At 41.3% G+C, this 26618-nt stretch overlaps 2 protein-coding genes across 9 annotated transcripts in view; one reads left to right on the plus strand and one right to left on the minus strand.

Moving 5' to 3' along the window:
• Positions 1-14249, minus strand: part of CLGN (calmegin) — a 61292-nt gene extending 47043 nt beyond the window's left edge. For 3 of the 6 annotated variants that reach the window (XM_049708998.1, XM_049708999.1, XM_049709000.1), the window contains exon 1: positions 3481-3609. The gene's annotated coding sequence lies outside the window, so the exon portion shown is untranslated. Of the gene's footprint in view, positions 1-507; positions 600-3480; positions 3610-14111 lie in introns of those variants that run through there. The other 3 variants (XM_033402301.2, XM_004263587.3, XM_049708997.1) reach the window with 3 other exon arrangements.
• A 7758-nt stretch (positions 14250-22007) lies between these two features.
• Positions 22008-26618, plus strand: part of ELMOD2 (ELMO domain containing 2) — a 29019-nt gene continuing 24408 nt past the window's right edge. Inside the window, exons 1-4 of one of the 3 annotated variants that reach the window (XM_033402352.2) lie at positions 22097-22130; positions 22919-22996; positions 23260-23407; positions 25305-25333. In XM_033402352.2, coding sequence (XP_033258243.1) covers positions 23266-23407; positions 25305-25333 — 171 coding nt within the window. In that variant the 5' untranslated portion in view covers positions 22097-22130; positions 22919-22996; positions 23260-23265. The other 2 variants (XM_033402360.2, XM_004263588.2) reach the window with 2 other exon arrangements.

Consider the following 26618-nt stretch of genomic DNA (forward strand, 5'->3'; position numbering starts at 1 on the left):
AATTATCACATGCTACATAATGTAAATGTTTCTAGGTATCACCTTTCCTTAACAAAAGCATCTAGAAAGAATGTATCCATGAACTGTTAGTACTTTTAACTTCCTATGGTAGCCACAACAAAGACCCCCCAAAGATGTCCACACCCCATTCATCCTGTGAGCGTGACCTCACATAGCAAAGGGGGCTTTTTAGATGGAATTAAGGTTGTTAATTAGCTGACCCTAAAATAGGGACAGTATTCTGTATTATGTAAGTGGGCCCAACATAATCACATGGGCCCTTAAAAGTGGAAGAGGAAGTCAGTGAAAGAGGGCAAAAGAGATTTGAAGAGTGAGAGGGACTCCGCCCACCATAGAGATCTTGAAGATGGAGGAAAGACGGGCATGAGCCAAGGAATGTAGGTGGTCTCTAGAAACTGAAAACAACTCTCAGCTGACAGTCAACAAGGAAACAGGAAACAGGAACCTCAGTCCTACAACCAAAAGGAAGTAAATTCTGCAACCAACCTGAATGAGCAAGGAAGCGGAATCTCTCCAGAGCTTCTAGTAAGGAATGATGCCTTGCCCACACCTTGATGTTAGCTCGGTGAGACCTATAGAACTGTGAGAAAATAAATTTGTGCTGCATTTACCATTTCATTGGTATGGCAACAATGAAAAACTAATATTTTTATCATTCTTGTACTTGATTCTAGCTTCTTTGAAACAGTTCTACCAACCACGTCTCAGCTGGTAAATGCAATAGCATTTTTCAGTCCTATTGCCTACTGCTCTCTCTTGACCTTGCTACTGCCTCCTTGAAGCCCTCTCCTCCCGTGGCTTCTATGATACTATTCCTGATTCTTGAAGATCTCTTCATTTGCTCTGCCACCTTCACGGGCTCTTTCTCTAATCTCCTGTAAATGTTGCTGTTCGTTAGGGTTCTGTCCCCAGACTTTCTCCTTACATTTCATATACTCTTGACTTCTACCTATAAAAGCTAGCTAAAAACTCCCAAATATTATCTCCACAGCACAGAGGCCACTCTTTAGTTTCAAATCACTATCCATCTTCAAGGATGTACCAAAGCCTCCATTAATTTGAGGCTGGTCTTTCCTCCCAAACCTGTTCTCTATCTCCTCAATTCCCTTCTCCCATTAACTTCACCTCCAGTCAACCAAATTAGCCAAGTTGCTTTGCCACTATCTTAAGACTATTCTTTCCCATTGATATCCTGTATCATTGGTAACTAAGTGCATTTGGATATTTCTTGAATGTATCTTTCTACATCCATGCCACAGCCTTAATTTGGGAATCCATGGTTTCTAAAAAGGATCAGTAAACTTTGACTTTGCTTCTTCACTTCCAGCCTTCCCAATCAATCAGTCTATCTGCCACCTTCTCTCCAGCATGAATTTTCTAAAAAAGAACAAGTCTTAATTTATTAACTATTTATAAAAATGTTCAATAGTTGTCTGTAGTTCTCAGTATAAATTCTGCCCTTTTAAGACTCATTTCTTACTCTTAACACTCACCTATTAACACATTCATGCTTTCTATATACTATTTCTTATAACTGAAATGCCTTTCTGCTATTCGGTTTTAATGGCTGACTGAGGATTCACCAACACCACTACGGCTCAAAAGTAGTGTTTGAAAAATCACTATTTGAAGTTTTAGTTGTCATGCAGCTTCAGGAGCTCAACTACAAAATAATATAATAGAAAGTACACTGAGCTTGGCACCATGGCACCAAGTGTACTGTTCTGTTATTAAAAAGGGAAGGGCTTCAAACTGTTCTAAACCTTTTTTTTCATTTGTCAAGTTTAAGGGTTAACCTGGATGATCTAAAGTTCCATTGTAGCTTTGTAGTTAAGAGCACTAAAACTTATTAGGTACTGAAAACAAGCAATAAGGTCAATTTATAGCACTGTTCAGCTTCTACGGTTCCATTAACATGCATCATTCACACACAATAATTAACTTTACTAACTAGATAAAGGCTATCTTCAGAAGGATTTAGAGATAAGGTCTAAACGTGACTGGAAGATCAAACCAATTAGATATAAAGACAAAACTGAAAAGAAGTCAAACAACTACCAAAAGGAGGGCTACCAAGAGTGATTAAAAGACCTAGAGTGACGTAAAAATTTTAAAGCCAGCAAATTCAGAAGGCTAGATCAGGGTTTTGATGGCTTTTATGCATCAAAAAGCTTCAGTATAAAATAACTCTCTTCTAATTAGAGAGGTCTTCCCATGGCCATTCGATTTACTTTCTCCCTTCTGAGCTTTGTTGCCATTTGCTTTTTTTTTTTTTAATTCTACAGTGATTTTTTTAAACATTTTTATTGGAGTGTAATTGCTTTACAATGGTGTTAGTTTCTGCTTTATAACAAAGTGAATCAGTTATACATATACATATATCCTCATATCTCTTCCCTCTTGCGTCTCCCTCCCTCCCACACTCCCAATCCCACCCCTCTAGGTGGTCACAAAGCACCGAGCTGATCTCCCTGTGCTATGCGGCTGCTTCCCACGAGCTATCTGTTTTCCATTTGGTAGTGTATATATGTCCATGCCACTTCTTCCCAGCTTATCCTTCCCCCTCCCTGTGTCCTCAGGTCCATTCTCTAGTAGGTCTGCATCTTTACTCCCATCTTGCCCCTAGGTTCTTCATGACCATTTTTTTTTTTTTTTTTAGATTCCATTCTCTTTGTCTCTCAGGCAGATGCTATAAATAAAATCAGCTCAAGTATCTGATATCGTAAACAGGCTTTCGGCGATAATGAGTCTCGAGTCCTCAGGGCTTCGTGGGATGCAACACAACCCTCTAGGGCCCTCCCTATCCGCGCGCACCGGGCTCCAGGCATCGCCCCGAGGGAGCGGCCGCGAGTCACAGGACACACCTCTGTGAGGGTTAGGTCCCTTCGCCTTTACAGAGGCGGGGAGGGCGTAAGCTGAGCCTATTTTGGTTTGGTTCGCGTTTTTGTGAGAAGTAGCCGGCGGAGTGAGCGGCGCCGAGAGGCTACCGGGCCCCTTCTCCATCCCTCGGGAGCGCGCAGCGGGGATCGAGCGTGGAACGGGGCTGAAATGGCAACCGCTGGAATAACGGACTCGGCTCCCTGGGGCCCCTTAACCGACGAGGACAGGACAGGCCAGGCTGAGGGGGACACCTGGCCTTCCCCGCGCCAGCCCCCGCTCCGGACACAGCAGTTCCGGAGGACCCAACGGACGCGGAGGTGGCCTCAACGCCCGCCGCCCGGGCCGGCCTTCCCACTCCCGAGGCCAGGAGAGCCCGCCCAAAAACCTCGCTGGCTGCATCCGCATCCCCGAACTCAACACCCACCCCCTCACTGGCCCCTACCGGTTCCTTCTGGCGGCTCGCCAAAGAAAGGGGTGCGGCCCAGGAACCCCCGCTCTGAGGGAAGAAGCCAGGACTCGGACTCCTCACCCCAGCCCGTTGGCAAAGGGACGCGGGAAAGTGGCTTACTGCCCACGCACCTGCCTTGCGGGCCCGTTTTCGGCAGTGGCAGCTCAGATGTCCGAGTCGCTGCCACTTGGTCCCCTCGTCTCCCTAGAGCAATCCCGCCGGCGGCCGCCCAGCAGCGACTGGTAACTGCGCATGCGCGTGCGGCCGTGGGCGGGGAAAAGCCGGCGGCCCGAGGCGAGTGCCGCGCGCACCTGCACCGAGAGGCTCAACGGCCGCAGAGCGGCGCCGCTGGGCGAGGCAGGCGCAGTCGGGCGCACCCTCCCGACCACTCGCCGCGCCGCCGCAGCCGGCCAATCGTGCCGTGGATCCGACTCCGGAGCTGGCCTGGAATTCCTCCTTATCCTTATCGTTATCCATCCGAAGACTTTTCCCTCCCGCAGAGCGCCTGCCCTCTGCAAACTGTGAGGTTCTGCTTTCTAATGCACATAATTAGGTCCTGAATTTTGACTAAATCACGTTTGAGCAGCGTCCAGTTAGTACCCCAGGCCTTTCATAGAGTTGTAGATGTTCTGATGAGACGTCATTGTGGTGGGCAGGGAGGCTTACTATTTCGTGACAGTGTATGATATAGATATGTTAAATGTTAACGTAATAAATGTACTATATGGTTTCTTTTAAATGCAGTCTCACCAAAACAACAAAATTTTGCTTAATGGAGAAATATTTTGCACTGTTTCCGTTTTTAAATTTAAATTTAAATTACTTAAAATATTCAGTTCCTCAGTTGCGCTAACTACATTTCAAGTGCTTGACAGCCACCTGGCTAAAGGCTACCATATTGGACAGCATGGGTCTACAGCACCAGCTATGATCTTATTAGAAACGCAGGGTCCCAGGACTCACCCCAGACCTACTGAGTCAGAATCTGTACTTTAATAAGATTCACAGGTGATTGGTGTGCATGTTAAAATTTGAGAAGCACCATCATAGACCCTTTTAATTGTTTTATCTTTCTCAGCATTGACTTTACTATAGTTCAAGTCTTTATTGTCTCTAGATGCACTGTTATAATTGTCTCTTAAATAGTCCCTCACCTCCAATCTATGTTTAATCTTCTGGAAACACTGCTCAAAGACTTTAAATGATTCCCGGGATGCTCACCGAATAAAGTCTAAACGCTTGCCTTAATATAGGAGATCCGATACAATATGGCCACGACCTGACTTTTCCACCTTATTTCATTCACTAAACACCTCTGGTAATGATAAGCAAGCTGAGATAGTCATACTTTCTTACATTTAATACTTACCATGTGTCACTCACTGTGCTGTGTGATAGGTAAACAAACACAGATAAAGCCAGATTCCTGCTCTAAATAACTGACAATCAGGATGCAAGGTATAAGGGAAAGGAGCATATATTTAAACAACTAGGGGTTTCCCTGGTGGCGCAGTGGTTAAGAATCCGCCTGCCCTTGCAGGGGACATGGGTTCCAGCCCTGGTCTGGGAAGATCCCACATGCTGCCGAGCAACTAAGCCCATGCGCCACAGCTATTGAGCCTGTGCTCTAGAGCCCGCGTGCCACAACTACTGAGCCCACATGCCCAGAGCCCATGCTCCACAACAGGAGAAGCCACCTCAATGAGAAGACTGTGCACCCCAACGAAGAGCAGCCCCCACTCGCCACATCTAGAGAAAGCCCGTGTACAGCAACGAAGGCCCAACGCTGCCAAAAATAAATAAATAAATTTATGTTAAAAAATTAGTTAAAAAAACAACTAATTATAAAATAATTGTTAAAATGGAATTATCCTTAAGTGCCACAGGCAAAGGGAGGCAGGAATGATTTTTTTTTTGAATGATTAATTCTTAAGGAAGATTGAAGTGTCGGGGAGGGAAGTGGGAAAGGTTTCAGAGAAGAGGGAATATTTGAAAACTTGAAGAAGGTATAGAATTTTGCATACAGCAGAGGGCAGGGAAGGGTATTCCTGACTAAGAAAACTACAACATAAATGCATAAGTATAAACTAGTATGGCGTAGTGAGGGGAAAGCAAGTGATTCACTCAGGGGTAGAAAGAAGGGGAAAAAGCATTGCGTTTAAGTACTGGCCCACTTTAAACTTATTATTCACTTATTTTTATACCCAGTGTGGTTCCAAAGAAAGAATATTTGAAGCAGTTGGTAGGAGATGAAGCTAAAAAGGTAAGTACATTTCAGATTATACCCCTCCACGTATGCTTTGCAATAATCAAATTACACTATGTACCATGCCCTTTAAACTCCCTATGAGTGGTTCCTCTACTCCTTAGTTTTATGGTGAAATATTTCAACATTACAAAGACTATTGATGACCTAAAACAAATAGACTGTCAGTTATTTCTCCACACACACACAAAAAAAAAGAGTTTATTTGGTATCCGCAGAGAACTGTAATTCGGAGCCCATAACCATGGCAAGTCACTGCAAGTCACTACACAGCAAAGGAAGGAGCTCTCTTTTACAGAGGGGAAAAGGAAGTTGGGAGGGCTAAACAAAGAGTCCATGACTTTTCATTGGCTGAGTCCTTGACATTAAAGAAGAGGAGTCTTTCTTTTTCCTGTTGGGCTCTGCCAGCATCTCAGGGCATGAGAGCTCCCCCTTCTGGTCACTTCTGTTTGATTGCGGTTTCTGTTTATTAATTTTTTTTTTAAGTATGTAAAAGTTTGAAAAACAATAATAAATCGAACATCCATGAACCCACTACTACCTTAGCCTTAGATATGCTGTTTCCTTCCAAGATCAAATTCCCCTTCCTCCCGTTTTGAGTTTTGTATTAATTGTTGCATTTCTTTAAGGTTTTACCACTTTTGCAAGCTGATGCACATTTGGTGTTTAGACATTAACAAATAATATATGTATTTTCCTGTACTTGCTTCTTTTGCTCAATTTATGTTTTGAAATTCATCCATATCAGTAAGTCAAGGTCTAGTTCATTCATTATTATTACTGTAAAATGTCCCACTCTTTTGAATATACAACAACATTTTTAACTCTTTTACTGTTGAAAAATTGTTTTTAAATGCTATCAAGAATATATTCTGGTACATGTTCCCTAGTAAACATGTTCAAAAGTTTCCCTAGGATATAGATGGTGGTAGGGATGTTATTTTAAATATTTAACAAGCTATAAGGCATGGGTATTCGTCAGTGAGAAGAGAAGCTGGCCATAAGCCATTGATAAGGCTGCACGCCAATTTCAGCCCTGACTAGTAGGAAAGTTGCTAGGACATAGGAAAGGCATAGGTTTCATCATGAAAGTGATTGAATGTATACTTCACATCCCCCCAAAGGGAAGTGTGTGTTCATTCCTACAGCTCCACATCCTCACCAAATGTCTGATTTCATAAGTTAAAATATCTGAATGGTATGAAATGGTATCTTGTGTTTTTAACTTGCATTTCCTTGATTGCTCATGAAGTGTTTCTACGCTTGTTCAACACATGCTGTGCTTGGCCTTAGAGTCTACTTGGCTGATATTTATATAGCTATACCAACTTTCTTTTGGTTTGGGTTGCTGGTATATATTTTTCCATCCTTTTCCTTCCAACATTTCTATGTCTTTAAAAAATTTTAAGTGTGTCTCTTGTAAAATCATCAAACAGGGTTTTGTTTTTATATCCAGTCAGGAAATAATTTAATTTCTTTTTTGGAGCATTTACTATAATTAGTGATATCATTATGCATTATTTGACTATTATTTTAGTAGTTAGACTAGAGATTTCAACATGAATCCTTGACTTATTACAGCTTAATACAAATTCTTACAACCTCACTTCTCAATGGTGCTACAAGTTGAGTACACTTAACTCCATTTATCCCCTCTCCTACCTTATCTTGTAATTGTTGTCATGCATTTTGTTCTACATATTTTATTTTTTATAAATTTATTCATTTGTTTATTTATTTTTGGCTGTGTTGGGTCTTCGTTTCTGTGTGAGGGCTTTCTCTAGCTGCGGCGAGCAGGGGCCACTCTTCATCGCGGTGCACAGGGCCTCTCACTATCTCTGCCTCTCTTGTTGCAGAGCACAGGCTTCAGACGCGCAGGCTCAGTAATTGTGGCTCACGGGCCTAGTTCCTCTGCGGCATGTGGGATCCTCCCAGACCAGGGCTCGAACCCGTGTCCCCTGCATTGGCAGGCAGATTCTCAACCACTGCGCCACCAGGGAAGCCCCCTGTTCTACATATTTTAAATTTCACAAGACATTTCAATTATTGTCTTGAACAGCCCACACTTGGATCCTGGACACTGCTGACTTAGAGGCTCCATGCTCTTTTGCAGGCATACTCCCACACGGCTTTCTATGAATATATGCACACATATACTCTCTCACTCGGTTGGAGATAAGGGTGCCTTCCTTCCAACAAGATTAGAAAGAGAGACCCCAAGAAATTCACTCATAAAATCTGGGTGCTCCACAATGATCCCTCTCTCTGCTACGTCAACGGCTGGGGAGCATCTCTACCTGAAAATTGCTGAAGTGCTGGACCAACAAAATGTCTGTAAAAGATTACACATCTTTTTTTGGAAATAAATTACACATCTTTTTGTAAATAGCTTGACAATTTTAAATTTCATATTTGGAAAGGGAATAGTTAAGTTGAAGTTAATGGAAGTATCAAAAGTACCAAATAATGTTGGCTCAGTCATTTTTTATATACTCTCATAGGTTATTATTTTGTAAGATGATGCATTTAATGTAGACTTTTATGAACTTACAATTAAAATAACTTATGCAGCTAAAAAAAATATATCATGCCAGATGAAAAGGGGCAGGAGAGAGGGAGAGAAATTGCTAAGCAAAGAGGGAACATCAGTGAAGTAGCCCGAAGGCACACAGCTAGAAGTGGCAAAGGTACCTGAGTCTGCTGTGGCTAGAGTGAACACTGAAGGTCACCTGAAGAGGGTCACCTGCAAGGCAAGAGAATCCTAGCGACAAGAGGCTGTGTTGAGGGCAGAGGCGGGGTGGGGGAGAGGCTCAGGTAGCAGGGAATGGGAAGTAGGGAGATCCCAATAGACCCTCAGAAGCAGCCATGAAAGACCCAGCCTTGGATGTCTGCCACACAGAAGCATCTTCCAGAGAAACTGAAACCATCATGCTGCCATCACACAAGGAAACCTCTGCCTCTCCAACTCCTTCTCATCCCAGTACCATAGGGGTATAGACCAAGGACCAAGGAGGGGTGCAGCAGATTTTCCAAAGATGACTTTAACAGCATCTCCCATAGCAAATGCTCTTCTACAACACGACCCTGCTAGTCCCTCGTCAGGAGGGAAAGTCAATTTCTCCACTCCCCGGTGTCTGAGTGAGCCCTGTGACTGCTGTGACCAGTAGGCTACAGCAGAAGTAATGCAGTAGCAGTTTGGGCTGGAGTCTTCCTGGCAGCTTCCACTTTCTGCCTTTCGAAAGGTAGTTGCCTTGTCAAAAAGCACACCTTTGCTAAGATCACCATGCTGTGAGAAGCCCAAACCACCTGGAGAGGCCTCAGAGGATGAGCCGCCGCGTGGGAGATAAGAGAGATGCCCGGGTAAGGGGGACCTCTTGGGAGCTCCTCCAGCCCCGAGCACCCCAGCTGACACCACGCAGATCACAAACTGCCCAGCAGAGCCCTTTCTGAATTTGATTACTAACCTGAGAGTTAAACAAAGTGATTTTTTAAGCCACTAAGGTTGAGGAAGTTTTACACCAAACAAGGGGAAAAATGTCTGAAAACAGACCATTTTCTTCTCCTGCCTTTGAATTCCTAGAACCACAAGTCTAGTCTGTCCCTGTCCAGTAGGGAAATGACGAGAAAGCTTTTAATTAACTATGAGATTGAATTTTTTTAGAAGAACAGAATAGGTATTTAAAAACTGGAATAAGACTTGGTGAATAACCAAAAGTGACCAAAAGATACTTAGAGTAAGTCTTCAATATGTCTATGAATGTCTACAGTTATCAGAAAAGGGTTCCGATAGGACACGTATGGGCAATAATTGGAAAAATAAAAAGTTGTTCATATTTACAGCCCAGCAAGCTGAACTGCTTCAATAAATCAGTTACACATATGTATAAAAAGGTATTCGTCTTTAAAACTTTTTTGAAAAAGGAATTGATCGTTTCTATATTCTCAACTGAATTGAGTACTGTATGCTTCCTACCATTTCAGTTTTCTTACTTTTGTATTCCCACTGTACAAATTCAATTTTTAAAAATGTTATACATACAAAAGAAAAACATGTAGTACGTAGGCAAGCTCTGCAGCATAATGTGAAATGCATACAATGGAGAAATGGAGTTGCCACGTCCTGGAATGGTGAAGAGGAGAGGGGCAGGTTAGGGGGTGGGGAATCAATATTTCTGTTAAGAGTAATATTGACATCCCAGTGAAAGAGTTGAATAGGCGGTTGAATATATCACTCTGGGTCAGAACTAGAGAGATAAATTTGAGAGGGGTCAGAATTTAGTATTTAAAGCCATGTGATTGGATGGGATCACGTTGGGAGTGGGTGTAGACAGTGAAAAGTTCCAAGGAGTGAGCCCTGGGGAATTCCAATATTTCAAACTCAAGAAAAAACTAGGAAACCGAGAGAGCTAAGCTAAGAACATGTTTCAAGAAGGAGAGTGTAACAGTGACAAAAAAAGGCAGATAGATAAAGCTCTTCAGCATAGTAATAAAACCCATCGCACCCATAATCCTTAAAGTCATCATTCACACATTATTGGTGAAAGCAGCAGCCACTTGATCTCCAAGGCCTTGATTCCAGAAGGTACTTCATCCCAGTCAACAACCGGTGATAACTGAGAGAACTTCTGCCAATGCCTATCAGCTGGAGACTTCCAGTATCCCCCCCCCCGCCCCCGCAGAAGGTATCCCACTGGCAGTGTGGCAGGTTATCACTGTGTTTAACCCCAAGTAGGGCAAATAAGCAATTCCAGATTCTCTTCCCCGAGAATGTTTCCTGGGTGATGCAGCCACCCCAGGGGCTCCTAGCCATCTGCTAGCTACCTCCCACACCTGCCACCACTGACAATGCCGGACCTGCTGCTGCTGCCTGAACACCTGACACTCCAGTGAGGGCTAGCAGTTTGGTGGAAGAACCACCGAAAGCAGCATAACACTACCTTTTTGCACCCTCTAATCTGGCACAATTGCCTCCCACTGGCAAAACGTAATGAGAGCACAGCCGGCCAGGGCATCTGGGACAAGTAACAGACTTCTGGTTTTGATCATGACAAAGAGAATTTAGAAGGGCATATAAAGACTGTCAGCAGCATTTTGGAAAGTCCAGGAACAAGGCAAACTAAGCAGCGTATTATAAGGGACATATATAAATTGATAAAAACTGTATTCTAATAAGCACATAATTCAGGAATTGATGTTTTTATCAATTTATGCAAAGGCATTGAGTAACGTTCTAGTTTTTCTTTCCTTCAGATAAGTACTCAGAAGTGGAATTACTGCATCACATGGTAGTTCTGTTCTCAATATTTTGAAGACCCTCCATACCGTTTTCCATAGTGGCTGCACCAACTTACATTCCCACCAATAGTGCACAAGGGTTGCCTTTTCTCCACACCCTCACCAACACTTGTTTAGATGGCTTCCTATCTTACTCAGAATAAAAGTCATAACTCTTACTATGGTCTCCATGATCTCATCCTCCTACAACTCCCTTCCTGTTCGTGTTGTCCTCCTGGCTTTTTCTCAAACATATCAAGATGATCCCACCACAGGGCCTTTGCACTTGCTTTTCTTGTTGCCTGGAAAACCCTTCCTGCAGCTATCCATATAGAATGCTTCCTCACTTTATTCAGGAATCTACTCGAATATGCCTTTCTCAGAGAATCCTTCTCTGACAACCCTATCTAAAATAACACTTTCTCTCTCCTGCCCCTGCCAACACCTGACATCATACAGCAATTACATCACTCATGTTTGTTGTTCATTTCCCCTAACCAGAATGTAAGCCCCATGAAAGCAAGGGTTTTAAAAAAATTTATTTGTGTAGTTCCTACAACATGAATAGGTAATTTTTAAATTCATTCACTCAACAAATATTTAGCATACGTATTATATGTCAGACATTTTTCAAGATTCTGAGGACACAGTAGTGAATCAAACAGGCAAAAACAGGAAAAAAATTCCTCACCTCATGAAGCTTACATATTTGTTGAACAAATTATTAATACTACTGAGCTTACAAAAAGAAATTAAAAGATTAAAAATTATTTATCTACACATAAAAATTTTAAAGTAGGGAAAGAATAAAGCACTAGGTGGTGGCTATCTTCCTAATAAACATTCCCAAATTTTCATTGATAAGAATTATAACTAAAGATCAAATTTTTAAAACATTGGGATTATTTTGGTGTTTTATAAAAATCACTACTTCATAAGTCAGAAAGAGAAAAACAAATATCATAGGCTAATACATATATATGGAATCTAAAAAGAAAAATGGTTCTGAAGAACGTAGGGGCAGGACGGGAATAAAGACGCAGACGTAGAGAATGGACTTGAGGACACGGGAAGGGGGAAGGGTAAGCTGGGATCAAGTGAAAGTGGCATGGACATATATACACTACCAAATGAAAAATAGATAGCTAGTGGGAAGCAGCCGCATAGCACAGGGAGATCAGCTCGGTGCTTTGTGACCACCTAGAGGGGTGCGATAGGGCGGGTGGGAGGGAGGGAGACGCAAGAGGGAAGAGATATGGGGATATATGTATATGTATAGCTGATTCACTTTGTTATACAGCAGAAACTAACACACCATTGTAAAGCAATTATACTCCAATAAAGATGTTAAAAAATAAAAAAAAATCACTACTTTAGAAACTAAATGAAATTTGTGTTTTGTTGATGTAAGAACATCTCATTACAGTACTAGAATTGATTTCCTAATTATTTTAGAACTAGTTTCCATAGAAACACATACATAGAAAATGAAAAACCTGTTTTATCTGCTCTTTTAAGAGTAGTGTATTCTAAGGAACAATATCTCATTTTCTGAACTTGAACATACAAATGATGGGAATATAAACACTGGGAAGAACCAAACTTCTTTATCCTGGTCATAACTGAAAAACACATCAAAATGACTGTATGTATCGCAAAGTCTACCGTTTCATTATAAGAATACAAACTATTAAAATGCCTTCTGAGGTTACCAATCTAAATTGCCTTCCAAAATTACTGTAAGAAGAAGTTACCATTTTGCTTTCTAATTACGAGTAACGGTTTATTTTTTGTTATAAGAGTGCACGTTGTTAATTGTTCTAAAATAAATAAAAACACATTTGGATAATATTCTTTATAGAAAATGACGAATAAAAGTGTATAAATGATTGAAGATTAGTCGTATAAATCAGATAAATTAATATACATTTCTGATCTTTCAAACAAATGGGGTAAAATGTTGATATTGTGTGTACATGACAAAATTTAGTAGTAAGGGACTAAAACAATTTTAACATTAATGAGAGGGATGACATAAACATTAGAGGATTAAAGCCACTTCTAAACTTGACAGTCCATTGTACTACCAAGATTACTCTGTGTGCACCCTGAGTCATACATAAATATGTTTAATAAGAAGAATGAAAATTTAACCGAAAGCAACCTAAGAATAATCTTGGAAGGCTGAGTTAATATATTTGCAGGGCTCCTACGTCTTAAATTCAAAATTCAACCATATGAACGCTAAATTGTTCACTACGGACTAGAGTTGAAAGAGAAAATACAGGAAACCTAGTTAACTTTGAATTTCAGATAAACAATAATGTTTTCAGTATAAATATATCCCATGCGGTTTTTATACTTCAAACTTATGCACTGTTCATCTGAAATTCAAATTTAACTGGTCAACCTCTTTTTTTTTTTTTTTTTTGCAGTACGCGGGCCTCTCACTGTTGTGGCCTCTCCCGTTGCGGAGCACAGGCTCTGGATGCGCAGGCTCAGCGGCCATGGCTCACGGGCCCAGCCGCTCCGCGGCATGTGGGATCTTCGCGGACCGGGGCACGAACCCGTGTCCCCTGCATCGGCAGGCGGACTCTCAACCACTGCGCCACCAGGGAAACCCTCAACCTCTATTTTTATTTGCTAAATTGGCAACCCTACAGACAGCAATAAACTAAAAACCTTGGTGCGTTTCAAAGTGGTAACGCACATGGTCCATTTGAGAAAGTTCAGGTGCTAAACCAGCGCTCTAAATTGTTGATCACGTCTCCGTCATCTCATCCCTTTTCAGCTTCGCAAAACAAATACTTTAGGGAGCCTTCCAGTGTGGCTCAAAACTATAACGTAGGACACGAAAGAGGAGAGATTTGCTGGCTGTGTAAGAGGAGTTCCTTAAGTCAGACCTTCACATTTCCCTGAAAACGCTGGGGAAGAAAACGACGAAGTGTGGGGAAAGGTGGGCACAGAAGGGGCCCCTGAACCTCTGAGAGAAAAGGAGCCCGCAGACGCAAGAGAGGACCGGGCAGCCGCGCACACCAACCGTTGGTTGGCCGCGCGCCCGCCGGCGGACAAGGGCGTGGTGTGTGTGGGGGGGAGGGTGCCCTACATCTGAAAGCTCCTAGTACGTCTCTCCCCTTCTCTCCGACCCGGCCTCCCCAGTCATCCCGGAGCCCCGAAGCCCGGGAGGCGAGAAGGAAGCGAGAGAAGCCAGCCGCCGCTTACTGTTGTAAGTCATCCTGGAGATGCAGAAGCAGGAGAAACTGAAGAGCAAGACGGCTACGAGCGCGGTCAGCAAGTTCACATGCCTGGTCCTCATGGAGCTGACTCGACGGGCTGCAACCGACAGCGCGGCGACGCAAAGAGCAGAGCGGCAGCGCTCACGCTGCCTGCCGAGGATGGACACGCACAGCGCCTGCGCCCCGCTCCCCGGCGTCGCGGGGTGGCGGACCCCCTCCCTCCCCCCTCCCTGCCCTTTCCCTCTGGCCACCCTGCACACCAGCCCTGTGGGAGCTCGCTTCACCGAACTGCACCCTTTGCCTCCTACCCTACTGCTCGGCACTTCCGAGTCCTGAACCGCTTGCCAGGGCTGCTGGTTATTAAAAGAGAGAAACTATGGAAAAGCTCCCCACTGCCGGGCTCGAGGTGAGTGCTCAATAACTTTATTGTCCTGTAGTAGGAAGTGACATTTGTACCAGACTCTGGGCTAAACAGTTTGCATATGTGATCTCGTTAAGTCCTCACAACATCTCAGTCTTTTTTTAAAGGTGTGAAATGAAGATACCAATAACATCTACTTAATATGCTATGATTATCTTCATTTTATACTTAAAAAAAAATGGGGCTTCCCTGGTGACACAGTGGTTGAGAGTCTGCCTGCCGATGCAGGGGACACGGGTTCGTGCCCCGGTCCGGGAGGATCCCACATGCCGCGGAGCGGCTGGCCCGTGAGCCATGGTAGCTGAGCCTGCGCGTCCGGAGCCTATGCTCCGCAACGGGAGAGACCACAACAGTGAGAGGCCCATGTACTGCAGAATAATAATAATAATAATAATAATAATAATAATAAAGCTTGTGTTTCCTTATTAATTTTCTGTTTGGATCATCTGTCCATTGGTGTAAGTGAGGTGTTAAAGTCCCCCACTATTATTGTGTTACTGTCGATTTCCTCTTTTATAGCTGTTAGCAGTTGCCTTATGTATTGAGGTGCTCCTATGTTGGATGCATATGTTTATAATTGTTATATCTTCTTCTTGGATTGATCCATTGATCATTATGTAGTGTCCTTCCTTGTCTCTTGCAGCATTCTTTATTTTAAAGTCCATTTTATCTGATATGAGTACTGCTACTCCAGCTTTCTTTTGATTTCCATTTGCCTGGAATATCTTTTTCCATCCCCTCACTTTCAGTCTGTATGTGTCCCTAGGCCTGAAGTGGGTCTCTACATTGTAGACAGCATATATATGGGTCTTGTTTCTTTGTCTATTCAGCCAGTCTGTGTCTTTTGGTTGGGGCATTTAATCCATTTACATTCAAGGTTATTATTGATACGTATGTTCCTATTACCATTTTCTTAATTGTTTTGGGTTTGTTTTGTGGGTCTTTTTCTTCTCTTCTGTTTCCCACTTAGAGAAGTTTCTTTAGCATTTGTTGTAAAGCTGGTTTGGTGGTGCTGAATTCCCTTAGCTTTCGCTTGTCTGAAAAGCTTTTGACTTCTCCATCGAATGAGATCCTTGCTGGGAAGAGTAATCTTGGTTGTAGGTTTATCTGTTTCATCACTTTAAGTATATCCTGCCACTCCCTTCTGGCCTGCAGAGTTTCCACTGCAAAATCAGCCGATAACCTTATGGGTATTCCTTTGTATGTTATTTTTTGTTTTTCCCTTCCTGATTTTAATATTTTTTCTTTAAATTTAATTTTTGTTACTTTGATTAATATGTGTCTTGGTGTGTTTTTCCTAGGGTTTATCCTGTATGGGACTCTGTGCTTCCTGGACTTGGGTGACTATTTCCTTTCCCATTTTAGGCAAGTTTTCAACTATAATCTCTTCAAATATTTTCTCAGACCCTTTCTTTTTCTCTTCTTCTTCTGGGACCCCTATAATTCGAATGTTGGTGCGTTTAGTGTTGTCCCAATGGTCTCTGAGATTGTCTTCAATTCTTTTCACTTTACTCTGCTCCTCTGCAGTTATTTCCACCATTTTGTCTTCCAGCTCACTTATTTGTTCTTCTGCCTCAGTTATTCTGCTATTGATTCCTTCTAGTGTACTTTTTATTTCATTTATTGTGTTGTTCATCTGTTTATCCTTTTGTTCTTCTAGATCTTTGTTAAACATTTCTTGTATTTTCTCAATCCATGCCTCCACTTTATTTCCGAGATTCTAGATCATCTTTACTATCGTTACTCTGAATTCTTTTTCAGGTAGATTGCCTATTTCCTCTTCATTTATTTGGTCTTATAAGTTTTAACCTTGCTCCTTCATCTGTGACATATTTTTTGCCATCTCATTTTTTTTTTTTTTTTTTAATGAGTGGGATTGTGTTCCTCTCTTACCAGTTGTTTGGCCTGAGGCTTCCAACACTGGGGTTTGTAGGCTATTGGGTAGAGCTGGGTTTTGGTGCTGAGATGAGGAACTCCGTGAGACCTCACTCCGATGAATATTCCCTGGGGTCTGAGGTTCTCTGTTAATCCAGTGGTTTGGACTCAGAGCTCCCACCGCAGGAGCTTCGGCCTGACCCTGGGCTCATGAACCAAGGTCCCGCAAGCCGCCGGTTCACTTTGGGGTTCCTCCCCTCTTCTTGGGCTTCAGAGTCTCCCAGCAGCGGCCATCAGGCGCCCTAGTTGTGGGGAGATGCTAACTCCGTGTCTTTCCACACAGCCATCTTGACTCCGTCTCTCATCAGGAACTTTTTGAGTCCCAAAATCCCAGTGGTCGCCACGAGGTGGCAGTATTATATTTCATTCAAAGCCTCCAATTTGCATGTATTGTGGTGTCAGAAACATTTAAAATTATGTATGAATGTGTGAGAATCGTAGGGTCTCAGCAGAATCCTTGGGCCACTACCCATTACATATTTTTCATAGCTTGCCAAATATTCCTGTAAGGTGTTGTGTCTCCTTTTTATTGACAGAGTCCTGGAGGGGGAGTAATTTATTGTTTACCATTTATAAAATACCTCTGGTGGCCCAAAGTTATTTTTAGAAATTTCACTGATTTCACTAAGCTCTAAATCTTTTTAATTTAATCTACCATCTTTATTTTCCAAGCATTGTTTTGCTTACCAATGTGTATGTGTCCTATTTTTTTATTAAATTTTTTTGGAGTATAATTGCTTTACAATGTTGTGTTAGTTTGTGCTGTACAGCAAAGTGAATCAGTTATACGTATACAGATATCCCTTCATATATACACTTCTATGTATAAAATAGGTAACTAATGAGAACCTACTGTATAGCACAGGGAACTCTACTCAATGCTCTGTGGTGACCTAAATGGGAAGGAAATCTGAAAAATAAGCTTTAAATCTTAACTAGATTGATTCAGCTAGTCATACATGCCATGACAGCTCTCAAATCTCCTGAGTTTCTCCTTCCAAGGTGGGGAATGATCATGATGTAATCAGTATAATGAATTAATTTTGATGGTGATCATATCTAAGTCCACTCTCACCAATTGTAGCAGTGAGCTGGAGAGGTCAGATGTCCTTGAAGAAGGACCATAAATATATTACACATTCCTTCTTATTCACAAGCAAACCGATCTCATTCTGAGAGTGAGATCAAGAAGATAGCATAGCTGAAAAGGGAACCCTCCCACACTGTTGGTGGAAATGTTAATTGGTGCAGCCACTATGCAAAACAGTCTGGAGGTTCCTTAAAAAACTAAAAATAGAACTACCGTATATGATCCAGCAATTCTACTCCTGGGCACATATCCAGAAAAGTCGGAAAAAAAAAGTTACATGCACCCCAATGTTCATAGCAGCACTATTTACAATAGCCAAGACATGGAAGTAACATAAGGTCCAACGACAGATGAATGAATAAAGAAGATGTGGCACATATAGACAATGGAATATGACTCAGCCATAAAAAAGAATGAACTAATGCCATCTGCAGCAACATGGATGGACCTAGAGATGATCACACTAAGTGAAGTAAATCAGACAGAGAAAGACAAATATCATATGATATCACTTATATGTGGAATCTAAAAAAAAAAAAAAACAAATCAACTTAGTTGCAAAACAGAAACAGACTCACAGACATAGAAGACAAATTTATGTTTACCAAAGAAGAAAGGGGAGGGGGAATAAATTAGGAGTCTGGGATTAATAGATACATACCACTATATATAAAATAGATAAACAACAAGGATTTACTGTATAGCTCATGGAACCATATTGAACAATAAACTATAATGGAAACGACTCTGAAGCTGTACACCTGAAACTAACACCATATTGTAAATCAACTATAGTTAAGTAAATTTAAAATAAAGAAGGTAGCATAGGTGAATCTATCACAAAAGCAGCTTGTTTAGCTTGTTGAACGTTAGCTTGTTCAACGTCTTGGGCAGTTTCTACAGTGCTTGGCAGAACAGACACTAATTTAAGTCATGGTAACTACCTTGTTCAAATCATGATGGCTAACAGTTATTCCCTTGGGTCTTTTCTCCTGGGCCACAGAGGATTAATAGAAAGCATTAGTGGAGATTCTGCTCCCATTGTTTCCTAATGAGAGATGAGATTTACTGTGTCCTTCCCCAATCTGACACTGCCTGATATTTACTCCAAAGGAAGGTCTGAGCAATTTTCAGGGCTCCCATTTTGGGTGTCTAATTAAAAATCCATAAAGGGCAGACTTCTCTGTCTCTTAAAAGACATTTGGCTTTAAGCTGGTAGTGACAAGGAACTTCATCACATCCACTGTAATTACAGATTCAGATAAAAGGAGGCACTGGGTAGTTCCTACTTTCTTATTTCTCCAGCTTCAGCTTCATCATGATTCTGGTGCTGCCTACCGTAACATTTTCATTTGCTCCAAACTTCAATTTTCATACCTTAATATTGCCCTTCCATTCCCCTGATGATATTATGGTACATTTTGCATCATCGTTAGATAATCCCCCAGAGGTTTTCCACTGTCCTCTGCCGCTCAACATAAACTATATCATACAATCTTGGACCTCCTAACAGGGGTCAATTGATGATTTCTTGACCCTCAAGTTAGTCGTCCTTTTCTACCACAGCCCTAATGATGAATTAAAATAACTTCCCTGTGCTAAATCCACCTTATTTCCCTATTTCAGCCTCCTTAGCCCTAAACTCATCCAGGCTGCGATAATTGGAACAGATCTGATAGATTAACTTAGGTGAGGCCGACACAGGAGCCTGAATAGTTTTCCCTGCTCCCAACTATTGTTAATGTGCCACCAAACCCTCTGTAGGGAATCTGTCAAAATTCTTGCTTCTTTACTCCCCCTCACCCTTTTTCTTTAAAAAAAAACCAATCATATAAATAGTTCTACCTGATTCAATGGTTATTTCCTTTGTTCTGGTTAATATCTTCACCCCAGCCCATTAGCTTAATTTTGCATAGCTTAAATTTTCATTGGTAAACCCCGTTACTAGTAGCTGTGAGAACAAATTTGCCTTGGCATTCTGTGTATTTCCTTGTCCTTCCATTAAAAAAAATTATATGGGGAATCCATACATGAGGGGTTCCCCCTAAGCACAGTGTCTAACTTAGTTTCAGGAAAGTGCAACACAAATCATCATAAAACCAGTCAGGGTTGCCACTGTCCATAACATTTTTAATGCTTCTGCAGAAGTAATCCATTTCACTGTTAGTGAAAGGAGTATACAGTTTTCCTTCTCAGTATAAACTCGCTGCGTTCCAGACTTCACACACTCCACAAGAGGGCTTGATATTTTATTTGGGTCTTCCATGGATCAAACCCCAAACACTCTAACAAATTGTTGATTAACAGTCATACAAACAACTCTTTCCATTAAGCAGTTTCTAAAATCAACAGTGCCTTTGTTGTTTAGTCTGAGAATCCAAGAAAAGCAGAGATTCCTCAGTACTACACAAAAATATAACCAAACTCCATTACACCGTAGCCTCTTTCTTCCATGTAGGTGTATCTGATAAGGCCTGGTAGAAGCACACAGTTTAGTTCAGAGACCTAAGTAGGTCCCACTTTCTCCTTGAAGCCAGAATTCTAACCTTAGGATCTAACCACCATTTAGCCAGCCACAAAGAAGAAAGACAATAAAATGAGAAAGATAGAAGGCCAATCTTCCCTGAGGCACAGGACTGGTTTATTGTATCTGCTAGTTATATGCAAATGAATTCGTGGAAGACAGAAGAGGAAATTCATATGCACATGGCATTTTAATAGACAGTGATCCTGCTTCCAATAAATGCAGTTCAACCAACTTCTCAGGTTCTGACCAAACAGGTGAGCATTCTCCTCTCTTGGAGAAAAACATGGATAGAAGTGGGCCAACAGGTAGCATGGAGACCAGCAGAAGGGTTCCTCTCTGCACCACCACCCCCAACTCTCAGTGTAGCACATTGAAAAGGTAAAAGGATTTTATAATTGTACTACAGAATTATTTCACTTTCTATTCTATGAAGGTTTTGTGTAATAATAGAGAGACACCTGAAATATAGGTTTGTTTCTAGTTCTTAATTTGCCAATTTGGCTGTGTACTTTGCCTTTTTGAATCTTTTTATGTACAATAAAAATATTCATTGAGATGATCTTTAAGTTCCTTTCAAGATCTGAGTCTGTTTTATTATTATAGTATATGTCCAGATTTCATTACCAAGTTAGTTGCTTCTATGGGGCAGGGATGATGGCTTATGCACCCTTCACATGTCTAGCGTTTTACAATTAGCACCTTTTAAAAAAATGTTGGTTGAGGTGTGGAAAAGTTTGCACTGCTGCTTCAGTTTGTGCTAACAAGGGGATGGAGGGGGCATATATATATATATATATATATATGTATATATTCGCATAGAATGTCCCTGAAGGTACAAACAAGCAACTAATACTGGTTGCTTTCGAGAAAGGAGGCTGAGGGACCAGGAGTTGTGCATGGGTGGGTGGAAGTTATTTTTCAGTGTAAATTGTCCTTTGTACTTGTATTTTACTCTCCCCTTGTTCTTTCTCCTCCAGGCATACTGCCCTTCTTACTATTCCTCCACCTTATGAAGTATGTCTTTGCACTTGCCTTTCTAGTGTCTGGAATACTCTTCCTCCAGATACTCTCACTCCCTTACTTCATTCTGAACACTAGTCAAATGTCACCTTAACACGGAGACTCCCCTGTCTACACTGTATGTAGAAACTCTCCCTCCCTTCCCTAATACCCCTTTAGTACCACTTGACATACTAAATATTTGCATTTATTTAATGTATGACTCCCTCTTAGAACACTGCCTGGTGCATCAACGGCCAATTAACAGATACTTGAATTAATGAATGTACTGTTTGAGGTTGGATTTTTTTAAAAAGTCATGCGCATAAGTTACTTTTTCAAGAAAAAACCAGCTAAGGAATAAATGTTCCATGTACTAGTAGATGTTTATCATTACAGGACAAAGTCTAAACTTCTTTACTCAACGTACAGGGCTCTCCGTATCTGCCACGTAGTAGCCATGGGCAAGTCATTCAACGTAAATTCTGTTTCCTCATCCATAAAGTGGGACTGTTACTAATTACTTCACAGAATTAAGATTAAATGCAGGTGAAAGCACTTTTGTTACCTTGGCGGTATGAAAGTTACGCAAAGCACATCGCTTCTCCCGTGCTTGGAATCTAGGAGTAGTACACCGTTTCTGCTTGCGCAAAAGACCTGAAATTTAAGGCGAGAAAAATCTACGGAGCCGCTCTGCCGAAGACCGATCTTTGGCACGGGGCGTGCCTCAAGGTAGTGGTTGCCAGGGAAACCGTCGGGTGTCCCTAGAATCCGAGCACGCGCGGCGGGGCAGCCCAGCTCGACATCCTTTCAGAGATAGCGATTGGTGGAGCTCGGGCCAATCGGCGAGGGCGGCGGGGCGGGGCCGGGCAGTGTGCCGGGGAAGGCGTTCCCGCCGCTTCGCTCCCCGACTTCCGGGTCGCGGTGCTTGCAGGGAGCGTACCGCGAGTAGCGTCGTTTCCGTTGCCGGCAGTTTGCAGTCGGGGAAACCGAGGCAGCTCCAGCTCCTCCTAGTTCTTCCCGTTCCCGTGAGGTGGCTGCTGTTTCTTTTCCTCTCGCCCGGTGCAGCTTGGGTGCGGCTGCGCTGAAGGCGCGCGGGCCCCGCGGTGTCCTACGGAAAGTCCCGCGGGGCTGCCGGGCCGGCGGGGCTTTGTGCGAGCGGTTCCCTCCCACTCGCGGGCACGGCGCGAGCTGGGCTCGGCCAGGCTCCGGGAGGGGGGCTCGGCGGCGCAGCGGCTCCCAGAGGGCTGGGGAGCTCAGGCGCCGTGAGGCAGGCGTTCCCTCTGCTTTGCAGTTCGGCTTCTTTTGTCTTGATGAGCGCGGACCAGATGGATTCATTTTAAAATCACAGTTGAGCCAGTCTCTGTGCACTGATTCTGCACTAACCTGTGGGGATCTCGAATTTGACAGTCCCTCGGGAGATGATCTATCTGTGGGAATGTTTAAGGCAGGAAAGAGATGAGCATTTTTGTTTTTGAGTAACTCCTCCTGACTGTCATTTCCCCGACCCCGCTTCATTTAGGAGCCGAAGATTTTTCTTATGGCATAAAGATTCAGTTTTATCGAGGGTGTAGTCTATTACCCTTCTTAGTATTTCTGCCGTTCACCTGTTGAATGGAAAATCAACAATTAGCCAGGGTGTGATCTATTCCGTGTTCAGTTTGTGTACTTCATTTGTAAGCCATATGTAGTGTTTTTATTTGCTGCCATCACCTGACTGTGGGACAGCTGTAACTGGGATTATCCACAGGGGTTAAGAAGACTTACTCTTTATACAAACAATTCTGATATATGGTATATTTGATTTAATTGTTGCTTTAGGTGGGGTCCTTTTGTTGTTGAACTGTTGAGCCCTGTTCTCAAAGAATAAGAAATAGTGAACTGAGAGCTTGAATCTAAGTAAGTAGTTTGATTTTTACAGTTAATTGTTTAAAATGATAAATTAACCATTTGGCCAGCATCATTTAATTAATCTAAATGGTATATATTACACCTGGCATTGTTTTCTTAGATGCCCAAACACTACTACAAAATAGACACAATGGAACAACATTATATCTATTAATATAATTTGGGATTTGATGAGTTGGATACACTAATTTTTTCTCTTTTTCTAAATCCAATTTAAGGTCGTTAAACCTGTCATATATTTCCTTCTCCAGGAAAAAATGTTTATTTCTTTGTGGGAGTTCTTCTATGGGCACTTCTTTCGATTTTGGATGAAATGGCTCTTACGACAGATGACTGGAAAATGTGAATTGCAGCGAATTTTTGATACCTATGTAGGTGCACAAAGGACACACAGGATAGGTAATGTTTTTCGAAAAAGGATAATTAAAAACGAATAAAAATTTAACTCTGAATGTTTTTCTCAGTACTGATAGTGACAATAGCGCTTGTGTATCACGATCAAGTCACTTAATCTCAGTTTCATGATCTTTGAAATCTCACTTTGAATCTCCAGCGCTAAAACTGATTCTATAGAAAAAGAAACTATTATTTAGTTCTGCATCTGTGCAAAGAATTACCTTCTCTGGCTCCTGAAATTCATCAGTTTTACCTTAGATTATGGTTGCAGCCTACTTTCTAGAGAAAAATCTCTATACTTCTATAAGCCCTTTGAAATTTTCACTTCAGTGAAGGAGATCCATTTTTATATTCAGCATCCTTCAATCTTTTAATCTCTTATGCAGTTCATGAAAGAATAATAACAGGTATCTAGTGATCCCTAGGAAAGATTAGTAGACTAAAAATCTGCACTGTCCCATACTGTAGCCAATAGCCACATGTGGCTGTTGGACACTTGAAATATGATTAGTCTGAATTAAATGTGCAGAACTAGGAAATATACTCTGGATTTCAAAGGCTTTATATGAATGTAAAGGTATCTCATTAATAATTGTTTATATTCATTGTATGTTGAAATGATAATATTTTGGATCTATTGGGTTAAAATATATTAACATTACTTTTATCTGTTTCTTTTACTCTAATATGGCTACTAGAAAACGTTAAGGTACATATGTGGTTCACATTTGGGCTTGCATTATATTTCTGTTGAACAGTGCTGCTCTAGTACCTTCTAAAATTGATCAGCTTTCAATACTTACTTGAAAATACGGCTTTAAATTAGAACACAGATGAGTGAGAAATATCATCGAGGTCATTTCTCTTTGGCCAGAGTGAGGCAGACCAGGGATGGGCTGCAGTTCATGTTCACTGTGTCAGATGGAAAATCGTGACTTAACCACAGCCTCTTTTGTGTTGAACAAGTGTGCTTCAACTAAGAAATCCACCCCTGTAAGATTTGAGGAGTGCGTGTTGGTAGCCAAGATAACAGGGGAAGAATGGCAGAGTAAGGAGAGAGTGAGCCTCAGGGCTGCTAGATGATTGAAGTTTAATTACCTCCCTAGATTTTTCACAACTTTGTAGCTGACTTAAATTATTGCCTGCTCTTTTGATTTGCCCTTTTGACTGCTCTGAGAAGAGCAAAGTACCTATTGATAAGAACTCTTAGTAGTATTGATTGGTTTTTTATATTATGGCGGAAGAACATTTTAAGACTTTATTTTGCAGCAAGAACATTTTTCTTGAATTTTTCAAATTGCTGAGAAAAGGAGACTGTTTACTATTTGCCAGAAAAATTTGTAAATAGACCAGTAAAAAACGTTCTTGTGATTCTTGAAGCAGAAAGCAAGAACGAAAAAGCTGTTTTGCTTTTTGTCTGGTTAGAGAATGGTTGTCCAGATAATCTAAAGTCTTCCTTTTTGCCCCTTTGTTGTATGTTTTGTTTGCTAGTTCTTCAAATATAAACGCTTACTTCATAAGGCTAACACATGAAAAGGTAGGATAGAGCACTCTCACTGTATTCTTAAGATGAGTTTCTGGAACCCAAGCTATTCTGAGGTAGCCATGGATGAATTTGCAGCAGTTAGTAGACACTTGCGGGCCCGCACAGAAACAGATGATTCTGGGGAAATTAGGTTGGTCTTACCTCTTTGGCTCTGGTATGTGTGTTGGGTTGAGAATTTTGGAATCATTCTGTAAGGATAAAATTTTTTAATGTTTGCTATGTTATTCATGTAGAAATTATATCTTCTGGAACTATTAAAGTAATTTATTACTGGCTTGATATTTATACTATTTGCGGAGTAATTCACAAACAGCATTTAAGTAATAATATTCTTTTTTTTTTTTTTCATTTCAGAAAATTCCTTGACATACTCCAAGAATAAGGTAGGATCATATCAAGGTGATTATTCTAGACAACTTAACTTGGAGATACTTTTTCTTTAAAAGAATGTCTCAATTTTAGAGTGAATTATTTTTAATGTCCTACTAGAAGAGTCTTTGCTGTAAAGATTATTGAGTGAAATTTTCCCATCTTAGAAGAAATATTCTATTTTTTAAAACCTTTTTTTTCTGTGTGTGTATGTGTTTGTGTGCACTACTCATGCACAAAGAAGGTATTTGAATAATTTTTTCTGTTCTGAGGTTTTGCTTGTTTATTTTACCTCAAAACTTGTTAGCTTTTGGGAAAGCAGGGTCTTAGGGGGAAAACTTTCTAATAGACTGTGTCCTTAAGATAGGTTTGGATAGTTATAGAAAATCCTGGGTCATGTACCTTTTGATCCAAAATAAGTCATACCTCATAATGTTTATTAGTCAGTTGCTGCTGTGTAACAAACTTATAAAATCTCAGGGCATAGGTTTATTATATAAATGCATTATAAATAAATGCATTATTTATTTCTTGCTCATGTGTCTGTGGGCCAACTGGGGAAGCTCTTCTTCAAGCTGGTGCCAAGTTCAGGTCTGTTGCAGTTGTCTCATTGTGGGACCTAGGTTGAAAAGGTACCTGGGAAATATTCTTCTCACAGTTGATCGTTGAACGTCCAGCCACAGAGGCATATTTTAAGTTTTCTTGTGTCATGTCCATTAATATCCCTAAAGTAAGTTACATGGCCAAGCCCAAGTCAAGGGGTGGAAAAATACATTATGCCCACCATGAGGCCATGTTAAGCATGTGGGTATATAATTCAATTACACAGGAGTGAAAAACAGGGACCAATAATTCAGTCCACCACATGCTTCCCTATAGTGTTTTGCAATATTTTTTCTCTATATATAGATTATTTGGTGTGGCAAAGTTAGAGTATGGAACATGTAGACCATTGTTTGAAATCCCATGGTAGATCACAGCCAGCATTAAACAACAACAACAAAAGGAATGGAATAGAAAATAATTAGAAAACAGCGGTCGTAGTAAGGTTAAATATGGTTTCATGAAAATTTAATTTTAGTTATCTGTGTGTGCATCTATCTCTGTTTTAGATATCCGTATATATGTTTGTATTTGGTCATGATGTACAATGTGGATCGAGAATATAGGGTCAAAAATTGTTGATTTGCTACTGTCTAGTGATATTAATATGAGTTACTGATTCATGCTGGAAAGAAAATGGACACTGCTGAATATTGCAAGCATATCTGTTAAGTTTTGGAGAGTGACCTATAAAAT

This window comes from Orcinus orca, chromosome 4 (assembly GCF_937001465.1).
Source record: "Orcinus orca chromosome 4, mOrcOrc1.1, whole genome shotgun sequence".
Lineage (NCBI taxonomy): Eukaryota > Metazoa > Chordata > Mammalia > Artiodactyla > Delphinidae > Orcinus > Orcinus orca.